Raw genomic sequence first — 15,893 nt, 5'->3', positions numbered from 1 at the left:
GGATACCCCATAAGGGAAAAGGGCAATTTTTGTTTACAACACCGACTACATCAGAGCCTGGCCAGCCAATCCGCTGGCCGGGGGGGTGTGTGTGCCCGGGACCATTTAATGCCTCAATCACCCGCCCTCCCTCCCCAATTTGCAGGTTTTAGGCACTGGCCTTGCTATGGACCTCGGTTGGTCGCCGTTAAGGGGCCTGGTAGAAATTTTTCCATTTGGCAAATTGGCACTGACCATTTGGTTTTTGCCAACCTCGTAGCAATCGACACAACTTTGTAAGGGTTGCAGTTAGGTATTGTTTGACCTTGTGATGGGGGAGGGGAGGTGTAGCCATCATCTGCCCCTCCAAGCTGAAGGGTATTCCTTAAAGGAATCCTGGGGTGTTGATCTTGTCCGAAGCCCGGTTGGGGGCTGGGGCCTTGACAGGACCCCGATGGGAACACCAGGGGGAGCTTGAGTTGGTTTGCATTGACAGGGCTCCCCCTACCGGTGGTTTACCCTTAGCAGACTTCCTGCGCATCGGGCAGGAGTCAGATATAGTCGGGTCCATTCAATGCCTAAGCCAATACCGCTCACATTCTGTAATCAATAAAGTTGTGGCCAAAAATTGCCCAATAACATTAACCTAATATCTGTGTCCTTGTGTGTGTTATTTCTCAGCGAGGGGGTGGCTTCGGGGTCTCGACGTGCAACTGTCCTACTCTTCATCCAATTTGCTCAGAGTTGCATATACAGGGACCCTCACCACTATTGTAATCCTCACTGCAAATCTGTAAGGTAGGTTATGCTCAGTGATAGCAACACTCCACAGCCTGTGGACTATTGTAGGAAGGATCTGATTTCAGGCTTCCCTGTTCAAAGTCCACCCGGAGCTGCAGCCCCAGTGTTGCAAAACCACCCCCACCCCCAGACATCTCTCCTGGCCTTCAGAAAAAGAGCACAAAGTCCATTTTGTCAACAGAGCTTCAGAGGCAAAATAGTCTGTGCCTCTGAAGGAGTCCTTTATCTGGTCTGACTAAATGGCTTTTATTTATTTTGCTGCTGTATTTTAACCGTTTAATTGTTCTGAGGTTTTAAATTATTCCATTGGGAGTTTAAGCAGAGTGCTGAGGAGCAAGACGGTTACCAGCATGTCTCTCATTCATCCCCCCCCCATCTGCCTATAGCAAAGGTGCTATAGGATACCACCTAACACTCAGTTTGATCTCTCTTAGGATACCCGCCCCCCAACACCTCCTCCATCTTGCAACATTCCTTGCGCTCCCAAGCAATGGGAAGACCTGGGCCACTTTTTACACGGTGATCCTTCTGTTTTGAAAGAGCTCACTGTAAATAATAAAGCAGTGCAAGTTCAAAAGGCCTCTGCAATTCCCCAAAGCTACGTTGTTGTTGTTGTTGTTGTTGTTGTTGTTGTTGTTACCCCACCCTTCCCGGTTCAAAAACCGGGCTCAGGGTTGCTAACAACAAATTTAATACACTTGATTATAAAAGCAGCATAAAATACAGTATAAAAACATGCATAACAATAAAATACAGAAATCAATTTAGGGGAAATAAACATTAGATAATCCCCAGGGCTAGCTGGCTGAATTGGTCTACTTGGGCCAGCGAGGAGGCAAAGGGAGAATTAACTGTGGGGTCTCAGAGCTGGTAATCTTCATAAAAGGGGAGGGGGAGGGAAGAGAAGGGAAATAAAAGATCAGGCTGAATTCAAATTAAAGGCCAGGCGGAATAGCTCTGTCTTACAGGCCCGACGGAAGGAGTTTAAATCCCGAAGGGCCCTAGTCTCATGGGACAGAGCATTCCACCAGGTCGGAGCCACCACTGAATAGGCCCTGGCCCTGGTGGAGGATAGTCTGACTCCCTTAGGGCCCGGGACCTCTAAACTATGGTCCAGACTGTCTCAGGAAAGGGGGTATAGGGATGCATCTTGCCTCATCTCTTAAGACCCACCGCACAAATCATCTTCCCTGTATCTCTGAGGCCCACAGCCCCTTCCCAGCATCTGGGGGGATGTCACATGTGCCACTGCTGAGCTGGAGGGCACCCACAGTTCCATCATTCCCCTTCCTCGCACCCTGTCTGGCCAACCTTTCCTTTCCTTGCCCTGAAAACCAGCTTGGCCCGAACACACAAGCTCTCCTTTCCAGCACAACCAATGCTGTTCTGCAGCTGCACCTCTGATTGGCTCACAAACACCCTAAAATGTTGCGGGTTCTGTAGATAACCTAGGACAGAACTGAAGGGCCTTAACAACTTAAGAAGACACCGTACACCAGCCTTTCTCAACCTGTGGGTCCCCAGATGTTGTTGAGCTACAACTCCCATCACCCCTAGCTAGCAAGGCCAGAGCTCAGGGATGATGGGAGTTGCAGTCCAACAACATCTGGGGACCCACAGGTTGAGAACCGCTGCCATACATAGACGAAGCTCAAGGGAGAACTACCCCCACCCCAAAACCCTGGCTTCTACAGCATGCACAGAAGGACTGCCACGTACTTCGTGACGCCAGGAGTGGCACCAACACCGCAGGCTCGGCTCCTCTTCAAGCTGTTGATCAAGCTGCTCTTGCCGACATTAGGGAAGCCTGTGGAGAGAGATGAGAGAAGCGGGCAGAGCCATCAGCAAACGCACCTGCTCCCTCTCAAGATTAGTCCTACCTATGTGAGCCCCTCCTTCTCTCCACTCCCTGTAGCAAAAATAAGGCAGCACCGAAAAGGCAGGCACAGCTCCCCACAAGCCACCCTTCCTCTTTGAATGAATGAGCGCCAGTAGCCAGAACAAAGGCATCTTGAAAGGTTCATGTCCAGCAACACCAACAGGCAGGATCCTTGCTCGGTAGTAAGCCATTTTGATGTGCCGCATATGACTCCCTTGTTGAAGCGGCTCCAGTCTGTTTCCGGGCACAATGCAAAGTGCTGGTTATGACCTATAAAACCCTACTCAGCTTATGTCCAAACTACCTGAAGGGCTGTATTCCCTCCTACAACCGTGGCTGGGTTTTGAGATCTCTGAGGGAGGCCCTTCTCCGAGTGGAGACGCAGGAGAGGGCCTTTTTGGTGGTGGCCAGACAATTTTGGAACTCCCTCCTTAGAGAAGTGAGACTGGCTTCCTTCTGGTTGTCCTTCCATGGGTAGGTGAAGACTTTCTTGTTCCAACAGGCTTTTGGGAATGGGCTGCTTTTAAAGAGGGAGCTGGTGCTATACTGCTTTTGTTGTGACTGTATGCTTTAAACAGAATAGACATAATATGCTATAAATGCTTAATTATTTTTTAATGCTGGGGTCCCGGCCCCCCCCCCCATTTTTAGCTGTTTTAATTTTATCTCTAAGCAGCCTTGAACCGCTGCCAGGGGAAAAGGTGGGGAATAAATAATGATTATTCTTACAATGTGCATAACCACACATAATGGGCTTGCAGCCTTGGCACAACTTTTCCAGATCATCTGGACTTGAGAGGCAAGGGGTCCAATATTTAACAAGGTCAGGAAAGGTACCCAAGTGCTTCGATTCCAACCATATTTTATAAATTTTCATAAAATTTATACACTGCTTAACTTAAAAAAAAACACTCAAAGCATTTACAAGAAGATAACAAAATCAAGTCAATAAAGAATACAACTCTGCTTTAAAACATAAAAAGTTAAAATATTGAAACATATTTAGGTAAAGGGACCCCTGACCATTAGGTCCAGTTGTGGCCGACTCTGGGGTTGCGGTGCTCATCTTGCTTTATTGGCCGAGGGAGCCGGGGGACAGCTTCCGGGTCATGTGGCCAGCATGACTAAGCCACTTCTGGCGAACCAGAGCAGCGCACGGAAACGCCGTTTACATTCCCACCGGAGTGGTACCTATTTATCTACTTGCACTTTGACGTGCTTTCGAACTGCTAGATTGGCAGGAGCAGGGACCGAACAACGGGAGCTCAACCTGTCACGGGGATTCGAACCGCCAACCTTCTGATCGGCAAGTCCTAGGCTCTGTGGTTTAACCTACAGCACCACCCGCGTCCCAAAACATATTTAAATTACCTCAAATTATCCCAATGTCTTTCTGAGCAATGGGGGTAGGATTTAAGAGATTCCCCCCCCCCCGCCCGCCCGGCTTTCCACCTCCCTCCAAGAGGGGCTCCCTACTCACCCACAACCCCAACACTGATGGCCGTCCTGACATCCTGGTTCCGGCAGTAGTTGGCCAGCACCTTCATGAGGCAGTCTGCCCCAACACAGGCTCCCCCGCTGAGCAGCTCCCCCGAAGCCTGGGATACGGGGACTCGGCTCTGTTGCTGGAGGTGGGGAAAAAGAGAAGCAGGCAAAGGGGGTGATGCACACCTGCAGCCAGAAGTTCTGCCGCTAAAAAAAATGGCCTGGTTTTCTTCTTTACTGTTTTACTGTCCCGTCCCCCCAACAGTCAATACAATCAAGGAATATAAACAATAAAAGAGAAAGGAAATATAAGCTATGGATCATCTGCTTAAGAGCCAACTCCTAGGGGTCAACAGGGTTTCACCCCCCCATAAAGTATTTGAGGGGGCCGGCTCCCCCCAAAGTTAATGGGCATTGCCATTCAAATGGTGTGCATGCACCTTGTCATGCGGTCGATTGTGCAAGGTGGGGCTTACCTGTCCCCAATATTTTATTCAAGTTGGCATCCCTGGTAATCTGGAGTCTCACATACAGTTTTAAAAAGGTAAAGGTAAAGGACCCCTGACAGTTAAGTCTAGTCACAGATGACTCTAGGGTTGTGGCGCTCATCTCGCTTTACAGGCCGAGGGAACCAGCATTTAGCGTTAGTCAGTAAATCCAAGAAAATCTGCTCTAATCTTTTGTGGCCCGAATCCCTGTCACTGCAGAACACACAAATTGGGGGTGGGCTGTCCCTTCTCAGAACTCTGCTTTCATGTCCCACCCTATAGCTCACACTATTCCAATTCCCTGTCCCAAAGGGAAATGCCCTGGGATTCATCAATGAGGAATCAGCACCTTGATACCTCTTGAAAGGCGCCACTTGGCCTCAGAGTTGCTAACTTTGTGTTAACAGTAATAAGGAGTAAGAGGAATCGGTGGAAACAGAACTGGCCGGCAGAACCCTTTAAGAGGAGAGGGCTGAAGCCCATTCTTCCCCAAATGGCTTTCAATGAAAACTAATAACTGGCCAAAGCTGTCACTCACTTGCCCCACTGCAAAATCCCAGCACCACTTACCAGGTTTTTGCTCTGCTGCTGAGTGGAAGCTTTAAAGGCCACTGTGGGAAATTCGTTCCTCAGGTACTTCAGCCACTTTGCTACAATTTCCTTAGATACCAGATCTGGGCCAGGAACAGAAGAGAAGAGTTAACTTTAGGATCCTCAGCAAAGCTTGAATATCAAGCACGTCTCCGGGGACAAAACATCTTTGCATCAACTGCCAAGCCTTGCCAGACCCCTCTGGACTGCTCTGAGTAATCTCCGAGTTTAATAAGCTGAGATATAAAAATGCATTCTGGGTGTGAACGAAGCCGCTTTCCTCCTCTCTTTGCAGTAGCCCAACAAGCTTCCTAGCATGGCTGGTTCTGAAGTGTTAATCACAGTTGCTCAGCTGAGTGAAAATGGGAAATGATAGTTAACTGAAGGCTTCAATCACTCACACCTGCAAGGGAAGGAACAAAGGGCTTGTGTGGCTGCAACTCAGCTTCTTAAGCTTATGGTTGCAAAAAAATCAGTCGCTGAGCCTCTACCACTCCCTCATTTGCCCTTCTCTGCTTCCCCAAAGCTTATGTTTCCAAATTATTTGGATACAAGAACCCTGAAATCACAATAAAATTATGGAAAAGCAGCTACAGTGGTGCCTCGCAAGACGAAATTAATTCGTTCTGCGAGTTTTTTCGTCTTGTGAATTTTTCGTCTTGCGAAGCACGGTTTCCCATAGGAAATGCATTAACGGTTTTAAGAAAAAGGCGCAAGACGTTTTCGTCTTGTGAAGCAAGCCCATAGGGAAATTCGTCTTGCGAAGCAACTCAAAAAACTAAAAATTCTTTCGTCTTGCGAGGTACCACTGTATTGTAATTCATCTGTTTATTCTATATACTTCTCTGGACTGCCTTGCCAGAATTTGAATTCTGGGAGAGAAGCACAGACCCTGAATATAACAGTGCAGTATGCTGGTTAACACTTGCTGAACACTGACTATGAGAGCGTCTAACACTCTGCTATCCTTGAGTAACACACCAGAGAGGACTAAAATCACAGCATCCCAGTGCCAGACCCCCTTTCCTTCCCAGCACATGGCTGGCCTTCACACTTGCCTATTTTATTTAACACCAGGACTAGCCTCTTGTTAGCTCCAGCTTGCACCACGGCCTGCTCAACCTGGGGGCAGCGGCAGCCTTGGGGATCTCGTGCATCAAGGACTTCCAGGATCACGTCAGCTGCTTCCACCACCTAAAGGGAGAGAAGGCCAAGAGAGTTTGCCACCTGACACCTGGCTCAGCCCCTGAGGACAGTCGCGCTCAGAGCAGACGCATCTTTCCCCACACTAAGTGACAAGAGGTCCCACTGACCTTCCTGAACTCCCTATAATAGGCCTTACAGGAACTGTCTCTCTCCAGCATGGCATGTTTCGCCAGTTGCTTCAGATCCATCTCCTGCAGGGAGAGAAAGAGTTCATATTTTAGCTTAAAAATAAATTAAATAACCTTACAGCATCATCTCTCTCTTTCATGAACAGCGGTATACAAATTCAATAAAAAATATTAATGATAATAATTACAGCTGGGAAAGCATTTTAACACTAAGTAAAATATCAATGAAAAAAAAAAGGAAGGGCGAATGGAACACAGTGGGACATACATAAAGGAACAAGTCCAATGCTTTGAACAGCATGGAAAGTGAATTGCAATTGTGCTTGTAGCATAAGCAGAATTACAAGGACTGGCACTATGAGCCACTGTCTGGAAACCAAGAAGCCCATGGGTTGGGTTTAGGACAATAATTTCTATGCTACCTATCTACAACCATACACAAGGGAGCTTGCGGTTTAGACGACATGACACAAAATGTAAAATATGACCGAAACCTAAAAACAAGCCATTTTAGAGCAACAGGAATATTCACATTGGGGAGTAAATCCACATTTTGAGAATGGCTGTCTAAACAAAGGCAGTGATGGGGCCTCTCTCAGGAGGCTGTTCCAAAGTTTAACAGATTATTGTATTTTAATATTTTGTTGGAAGCTGCCCAGAGTGGCTGGGGAAACCCAACCAGATGGGCGGGGTATAAATAAATTATTATTATTATTATTAAGCCTGGGCACAACCAGCAAGTTGTTAAGACAGGGAAAACATGGAGCTGATGATGATCTGTGTTTGTGGATGGAACACAGGATAGAGAGGCCTGAGAATGTAAAAACTAGTTTACAGTACATAGGGAAAATGTGCATTTGTTGCTTCTGCTTCTGTCCCCGCACATCACTGGCACATGGCCCTGGAAGGCGCCACAGAGAGAAGGGAACATGGCCATCAGTTTTGAAAAAGGTTCCCCAGCTCTGCCTTACAGGGTCTCCAAAAAAGGAGGCAGACAAGTAGTCTCTAAACAGCTAAATGAACAGAGTCCCACTGCAGTCGGCTTTGATGTCTTTGAAACTTCAGTACCTTCTGCTCAAAATTCTGCTGTCTGTGCAAGGCATCCTTCTGCAGCCCTTCTAAACTCCGGAACCGGCTGATTTCCTTCTGCCGTGCCGTTCGCTGCCGCTCCTGCAGTTCTGTAGCCTGAGAGGATGTGCAAAGCCATAACTCAAAGAGGTTGCCACGAGCCCCATTGGAAAGAGACCCATTTTTCAGGCTCTTTGAAACCTAAGACTCTACAGCAGCGGTTCTCAACCTGTGGGTCCCCAGATGTTGTTGGACTACAACTCCCATCATCCCTGGGCTCTGGCCTTGCTAGCTAGGGGTGATGGGAGTTGTAGTTCAACAACATCTGGGGACCCACAGGTTGAGAAAGGCTGCTCTAGAGCCAAGGTTTGGTACCCAACCACTGATCCCAAACTGGGAAATGAAAGCAGGAACTCGAAGAAGCCAGCCTTCATTTCCCCATGCAGGGCTTCCCACTGCTTAATCTCACCCTCTTCTCTTTTAGTGCTGCTCCTTTCTTGACATGCTCTTTGAAATGTTGCAGCTGAGGCACTCCTGGGTCCTTTTTCCCATGAGGCTTTGCATCCCTTCTCTATGAAAGCCAAAGGAGACACACTGGTAAAGGCAATGAACTGGACGAGACATCAGAGATAGGAGACCCTAGAAATTCACTTTAGCTTCACTGAAAGTAAAAATTAAAAGACCCTTGTTCTTCCAGCTAGTGCTACAGTCAGAAGCTTCATTCCCTTCCCCTCAAAACTTAGGAATAGAGTCCTCCCAGTTACCAGCCTGTTATTTTCCACTCCCTTGCTGAGCCCATGAATCCTGTTATGTTTCACATCTGCAAACTGTACTCTGGATTTCAATTTAAGTGAGGCTTACTTAGTCTTTTACAGCTCTTATTTTGACCCAAACAGAATCTGCCTCCTCTCCGCCAATGAAACTCAGCTCCCTAAAATTACCGGCAGCTACCACACTGCCAAATCCAAAGATGTCTCTCTGCCTTTCCACTTTTTGACCTCTCTGCTGCCTTCAGTGCAGCTGGCCCTTCTTTTCCTTGTTGGCTCCCTTCATGCTTCCACCTGCTAAATTTCAGTTTTCCAAAGGACTTATGAAGAGTGGGAATGGTTGGTGCTGCCGGTCTCTGCTCACCTTGCCATGTTTCTGTCTCTTCCCGGATTTTTTCTGCTCTGCAGAGGGGGGAATGAAATCAAAGGTGAGCCCATTTTACATTTGGGTTCCCCAGTTTGTAGGAATGCAACGTTTGACCCATAAACCTGGCAAAATGACTTACTTTTTGACATGGCGTCAAAAGCTGAGAGAGGCGGAGGTTTGTTTTTCTGTCCGATGAGAGCTTCTGTGGCCTCTAGACAAACTTCTATGTTGCTCTCTTTTCTGATTAACAGCAACTGGAAAAGGAAGGAAAGGTGCCACCAGCACCCCTATTTCAGAACCAAAGATCTGAGCGGAGGAGAACCGAAACCTTGTGATCTCTTGTTGCTGGAGAAACAGAACAGAGATAACCAAACAAGGCAGAGAGCGCCCACAAACCTTGGACAGGACACTCACACCTCCTTGATCCCCTTGACCTTATTCAAACAATCCTTTATTAGGCACAGCAAACCACACATTATAAAACAAACACCATATACAGATGTGGAAAATACGAACTCGGCATAACAATTTGCATAAATAATACAGTCTAACACTACCACATCACCGACCAATCAAGAACCACTAAATCTCTCTATAATGGCCTAGTCTTTCCACATGGACAACACTCAAAAATTTAACCACTATTAAAGTAATTTGATCATTCCTGTCCGAGAGCAGGTGCTGAACCGTTGGCAGCATAGAGCCGAGCCTGTTAAGTTGTAAGGCCTCTAACAATTGTCTTCTGGCATAAATGCCAAAATCACAAGAAAAGAAAATATGCTCCAGCGTCTCAGGTTCCTGCCTACCACATCTGCAGAGACGCTTCTGGGAGAGCTAAATATCTTCCTCGACGGTAACATATTAAATCTGGCTGGCATAAACAGCCTGCACAGTTCATGATTCTTCAGATTTGTCATGTCACCCTTTTGAAAGATCCCCTTGATCGTTCACGAAGCAGGATGCTAGAGCTCACAGCTGTTTGATTCCTTCGGCCGGACCCATGTGCCGCCTCCCCTGCTGAACTTCAGCCTGCAGCTTGGGGTCGCGCGCTTGAAAGCTGCCCCCGCTCCCCTTGCACGCGTAACCAGCACGCGCATGGCAACCTACTTGTATGCCGCGGTGCCCCATGCCCGGCCCTTCCGCCCCCTCCGGCCCCGATCCTCCTCCTTACCCTCCAGGTCGAAGCCCCCCTTCCAGGGCGGCGGCGGCGGCGTCTGCTTTCTACGACGCACGCGGCTTCCTGGATGGGACACGTGGTTTCCCTGCGCGTTCCCGAGGAGGGCGGAGCTCGGCGCGCGCGCGCGACCCCGGGACGCCCCTCCCTTCCCTTTGCTGAGTTTGCACGCCTGTGGGTTGGGATTTCTTGGGATCGAAACAAAGCAAACAGGGAAGGGAGGAAGGGAAAGATGGAGAGCCCTTGAGGCTGTCGCTGTATTAAAAATGCCTCGCCTTGCGCGTTGGGAAATTTGCACGTGTGAATGTGCAGGAAAAGCTTTACGGAAAGAGCTATGCGAAATCCGCCAGGGGAACGACCCTATTTGCAAAACTGCAGGCGGGGGCGGGGGGGTTCGGTTGTTGTCTTTACCCAGCCGACACGGGGGGGGGGGGGAGAGTTTTGCAGTGCAGAACCCATTGCAGAGAAATCCCTTCGAGGACGTGAGCAGCCCCACGTTGCAGACCTGCAGGAAGTCATGGATCCAAAGCTGTAAGACGTGCGGTGAAATCGCCCGGAGGAAATGGTTTTCTGAGTGGTGCACAGCACTGGCAGGCGGCGATGCTTTATGCAGGAACTGCGTTTAATAGAAAGCGTTGCGATTCTGGAAACCAGATATGCGATCGCCCCCGTGCTCGCTATAGGCGATGGAGAGAACGGCGGAAGGGATGTAAAAAAATGGAATTTTAGTTCCGTGCAGGAAACGCAAAAGATGATGCCAAGCATCAGATTGCAAGAAAAAGGCAAGGGCTCAAACGAGAAATATTCATACCCCGACATGAAGGCTCGGTGGAGACCCTGTTAAATCCCAGTGTGAATATATTTGGTCCCGGGGTCTTCTTTGATGGAGTGAGGCTTATCCCAACGTTGTCTGGGCAATCATGGCCTGCATTCAACTCTATGAGCAAAGGGTGTCAGATGCTGCTGCTGCAAGGACACAGGAAATAGCTTCAGTACTGTATTTCTGTACGTGTTCATACTGAACAATATTCTAACTCATTTCAGGCAGGCCTGCCGTCTCTAACCAGTTGCACAAGTCCTGTAGCCCTAACCTGAGAGCGTTCAGCTTGTGGATGCATATAAGGCAGTTGACCACGTATAGCAATGTATACCAAACTACTGTACCTGTTTATTAAGCATTCAGCTTGATGTGGTTTATAGAGAAGTTTCATGAGGTCACATCTAGCAATTGTAACCCCACTCTTTCCTGTGAATTTTCCAATCACTGCAAAAAGCCTGCTTTATTTTTAAGTGATTTTGTCGCACAAGAATGCCAAATCTTCAAAATTCTGCAAATCTTCAATTCTACAAATCTGATTTTGCCCCATGAGACTGTATCCGACCTGCAATAGAGCAACAGGCAGGAAAGCTTTGGGAAAAAAATATTTTGATCACGTCTCTTGAATAAACCTAGAAGCCACGGGTTAAGAGGACAGGAAGTGGAGAGTAGGAATAAATGGGCAGCTCTCTGATTGGAAGGATGTCAGAAGCGAGTCCCAAAAGGACTCATGTTGCAATTCGAGCTGTTTTGAACTTGTTCATAAATAAGGAGGAGTTAGGATTCGAGCTGTGTTCTGCTGATGACACAAATTAGTTAAGGTGGTAAAAACAAAAAGGGAATCATGAACAGCTCCTAATTGGACGAATAGGCAATACATCCTGATAGGGGCTAAGTTGACAACAGTTGACCAGGAGTTGTGTTGAATAGCTCAGTGAAAATGTTGGACCAGTGCACAGCAGCCGTGAAAAAGGCCCATGTTTGGGATCATTGGGAAACAGGCTGACAATAAAGCTTCTAAGATCTTGATTGTTGTTGTTTAGTCGTTCTGACTAAATGCTGCTTCGTCTCGCCTGCTTCTTTTTCGCAGGATACAAGGCGAGGCCTGGCCGGGACACAGCGCTCCCTCCGGCCGCCACTGCTCCTTCCATCGCCGCGGCCGCCTCCCCCTCCTCCCCCCGGGGCACCGAGTGTGGATCCCAGGGACCGGCCAGCCCATGGCGGGGGGGGGGGGGATCCTTTGGAATCCACCAGCCTTAGCTGTAGCGTTGGAGAGGAGATGGCGGCAAACAATATGCATTTATGAATATTATAGGGAGGTATGCCCAATGTGTGGAGGGTTGGGGTTTTTCCGCAGAAGAGCAATAAACACAAAAGCAAAACTTGGCAGCATAGCTTGCCAATTGGCCAGTCACTTTCGGTATAAAGTACAGCAAAATAAATGTTCATTTAACTTGCACACTTTCAGCTTTCTGTGCTCAGTAGTGGTTTTTTTGGTTGTTTTAATTTAAAATAATGGGGTTGAAAGGATCTGGGGGAAAGACTTGGGCAATCTGGCATGCCTTTGCACCCAATGTGTTTTGACTACACGCGATTTTGGCTTTATGGACCACATAATCAGAGCCGGCCCACTGAGGAGGCAGGGCAAAGGACCTGCTTCAGGCGGCGAAAAAGCAAGAGGCAGCACTCTGCCCACCCCTTCTGCCACCTTGTGGAAGGCTCCCTCCTCTGGCTGAGCTGGACAACGGGGGAGTGTTCCAGTGCGCGGCAGGAGAAGGGGTCACATAATGGTAATTAATTTGTTGCTGATTTTAGGCCTCTGCATAGAGAAACGGGTTACAGCAAGGAAACTACTGTCCTCTGTCAGGGGAGAAATCTATGAGACACAAGAAAATGCAGATGGAACGTTGGTTTCATTTACACTATTACATTTAAAACACATGGCTTCCGCAGAGGATTCTGGGAACTGTAGTTTCTTAAATGTGCTGAGCATTGTAGCTCTGTGAGGGGTAAACTATAGTTCCTACGATTCTGGGGGTGGGGGTGGGACCATGTGCTTTAAATGTGCTTTGCATCTATAGCGTGGCTGTGACCTTTCACACATGCTTGATTTTCTGAGAAAGCTGTAAAAAAACAACAACCAGAGAGGTTTATGAGTTGATTTATGGTGAACACGATGGTTTGTAGTGTTGTAAATAATCATGTATAACTTTCCAAGTTGTTCTCTGGCCAGGCCAGAGCACTTCTGTGGCATTTTACCAGGCCCAGAACATTGGTACCAAATCAGTGTCACATTTAGTGGCCCATGCGCTTCATTGTAATGCAGTAAGATTGGAATTTTCTCAAAGGGGAACTACACACACTAAAATAAATATTGGAAGAGGAATTGTGAGTCATTGGTGCTTCCATTCCCCAATATACAGTGTGTGTGTGTGTGTGTGTGTGTGTGTGGTGTGTTTGTAGGAATTCTCGCTGTAGGGGAAGGTGTGCCGTTCCCTTCAGCAACATACCGCCCTGAAGAAAGAAAGAAATTTCCACAAACTAATGTGGAAAAAATTGCAAAATGCAATTCTGGCCCTCCTGAAGATCTGGGTGGATAGTTCTTCTAATGCCTGGGTCTCCCTGACTTGCAGTGGCTCTGGAAGGATCTTTCTTAGCAGCCCTGTCTGGAAATGCCTGGGACCCCACCTCCTGCATACAAGGCATGCACTCTGAAATGGAGCAATAGCCCTATCCCAACGTGCACTTACTAGGGAGTAAGTCTTTCTTCAAAGTAAACTTACTTAGGGTCAAACTGCATTCCTCGTGATCAGGAGAAAACCAAAGGGCCTAACCCTAGATAACCCCGATTGCAGAAATTGGACACGTCTTTGCTTAGAGTGGCCATTGACACTTTGCCAAAGGAATAGACACCAGTTTGCATACGCTGTGTGTAGGTGCACATTTATTATTAGTAATTTGTATTCTACTAAGTCATAGTCACTAGTCCCATTGATTTGAGTGACTCCGAGTATGCCTTAGCTGAATATAGGATATTACCTTGAGTATGACTGATGTGTTAGGTCACCCTATAATTCTACATGGGAATATTATACATCTCACTGCAGTGGGCAAGACTGTGGCCTAGGTGGTTGTGCTTAGTCTGCTGCCGAGGTGCTATCTCTTGATGGGCAACTTCAGTGCCCCTGCTCTTCCTTCTGTATCTTTCAGCCAGACCTGGAATGCCCGGCCAATCAAATAGAGGACACCTTCATACAGAGAACTGTCACCTGTCCACATCTTAAGCCTCTGACAGCCCTGAAAATTGAGAACTGTCTTCTGTAAAATAGGAAAGCTGAGCATCTTATATTTGCTCTTCTTCTGCTAATGAGTGAACGTCATGCCATTTCTGCTTTCATCCCGGCCTTTTCCACATTCTGAATAATCTAAATAGGATCCATTTGTTTGTATATTTAGGTTACTTTGCGTGTTGAGACCCCGCAGCCACCCCCTCATTGGGAAATAACTCACACAGAGACACAGATATTAGGTTTATGTTATTGGGCAAATTTTGGCCACAACTTTATTGATTACAGAATGTGAGCGGTATTGGCTTAGGCATTGAATGGACCCAACTATATCTGACTCCTGCCCGATGTGCAGGAAGTCTGGTAAGGGTAAACCACCGGAAGGGTGAGCCCTGTTGATGCAAACCAACTCAAGCTCCCCCTGGTGTTCCCATCGGGGTTCTGTCAAGGCCCCAGCCCCCAACCGGGCTTCGGACAAGATCAACACCCCAGGATTCCTTTAACGGAATACCCTTAAGCTTGGAGGGGCAGGTGATGGCCACACCTCCCTTCCCCCATCACAAGGTCAATCAATGCCTAACCTCAACCCTAACAAAGTTGTGACGATTGCTACGAGGTAGGCGAAAACCAAGTGGCCAGTGCCAATTTGCCAAGTGGAAAAATTCCTACCAGGCCCCTCGGACAACCAAGGCGACCAACCGAAGTCCGTAGCAAGGCCATTGCCTATATAACTTTATATATATATATAAATATAAAGTATTTTGCTCCCTATGACAAGGAGTGCTAGGATGGGAAGCATCCATGTAATCCACCTTGTCTTAGACACACACCAGTGATGCATCAGAGGAGCACTTTGCTTCATTTAGTCCTTAAGGGGGAGAGATAGATAAAGAGAGAGAGAGAGAGAGGTTGCATTGGAAGTAAGCAGGGACACCGCAGGGGCTTGAACCCCGTCCTGGAAACCAGGAGCGCCAACCACCAGTGTCTTTTGCTTTTTTTTTGGCCAATGCAACAAGGTGAAAAGCAAAACCTGAGAGAACACTCTGAATACAGAATGTTCTCTCAGGAAAAAAGAAAACCCTTAAGAATTATGAAGTTGCAGACAGAACACAATCGAGGTTTTATCCCTCGCCATTAGCGAGGGATATTCACCTAGATGTGTTTACGTCACAGAGTGCCATGTTGACTGCCATTCATTTGCAGGGCACAACAGAGAGACTGGTTCCAGTCCTCAAACTCTGCCTTTATGCTCACCTTTTTGTTTGTCCCTCCGAAGTGTGAATTCATGGGCCTGGAAGTTCCTTCCGCTGGTCTGTGAAAAGCAATCTGGACTCATTAGTTTGTCCCCGGCCCTTTCCCGCCAATTCCAGAGAAATGTTTTTGGAACACAGCTGTTCTTACTGACCTGACTTTTGCAGGAAGAGCTGGCTTCACCTGAGTGTGGTGGGCTCTGGGACAGAACTGTGAAGAGATCAAGCGGGGGGGAATTGAGAAGCCAGCACTAAAGGATTGTACTGAAAAAGATCACTGAATTGTGGAGTGTGAAGTTCACTTGCCATTAAGTTTCCTGAAGGCTTGCAAAATTCTATTTCTTGTGTCACTGAGATGCACCTGGAAGAGACTAGGGTCTTCAGCAGCCCTCCCCTCCAGACACAGGAGCAAAAATAGCCGGTTACCTAAAGCAGCGCAGTCAAGACGCAGGTGTCTCTCAATCCTGCACTGCAGATGTTCACTTGATGGATCAAGAGCTCAGACACTGCCTCTTACTTGTCAATGGAGCAGATCTGCTTCTGGCACAGGTAGCTCTGTGAGGTCTGTAAAAAAATGAGCTGGAACAAAACAAGGCTGGTTGTCCC

At 47.7% G+C, this 15,893-nt stretch overlaps 1 protein-coding gene across 3 annotated transcripts in view; it reads right to left on the bottom strand.

The window, feature by feature from the left end:
* Positions 1–15,893, bottom strand: part of GNL3L (G protein nucleolar 3 like) — a 27,660-nt gene extending 11,767 nt beyond the window's left edge. The window contains exons 1-13 of one of the 3 annotated variants that reach the window (XM_083419958.1): positions 15,714–15,775; positions 15,443–15,498; positions 15,292–15,349; positions 9,931–10,121; positions 8,899–9,013; positions 8,757–8,794; positions 8,095–8,196; positions 7,626–7,742; positions 6,537–6,620; positions 6,282–6,417; positions 5,203–5,306; positions 4,140–4,284; positions 2,500–2,587 (exon numbers count right to left, since the gene is read on the bottom strand). In XM_083419958.1, the coding sequence (XP_083276084.1) occupies positions 2,500–2,587; positions 4,140–4,284; positions 5,203–5,306; positions 6,282–6,417; positions 6,537–6,620; positions 7,626–7,742; positions 8,095–8,196; positions 8,757–8,794; positions 8,899–8,908 (824 nt within the window). In that variant the 5' untranslated portion in view covers positions 8,909–9,013; positions 9,931–10,121; positions 15,292–15,349; positions 15,443–15,498; positions 15,714–15,775. Of the gene's footprint in view, positions 1–2,499; positions 2,588–4,139; positions 4,285–5,202; positions 5,307–6,281; positions 6,418–6,536; positions 6,621–7,625; positions 7,743–8,094; positions 8,197–8,756; positions 8,795–8,898; positions 9,014–9,930; positions 10,122–15,291 lie in introns of all 3 variants that reach the window. The other 2 variants (XM_083419957.1, XM_083419956.1) reach the window with 2 other exon arrangements.

The sequence above is a fragment of the Podarcis tiliguerta genome (assembly GCF_965153285.1).
Source record: "Podarcis tiliguerta genome assembly, chromosome: 17".
Classification (NCBI taxonomy): Eukaryota; Metazoa; Chordata; class Lepidosauria; order Squamata; family Lacertidae; genus Podarcis; species Podarcis tiliguerta.
This window is presented reverse-complemented; position numbering and strand designations above follow the sequence as displayed.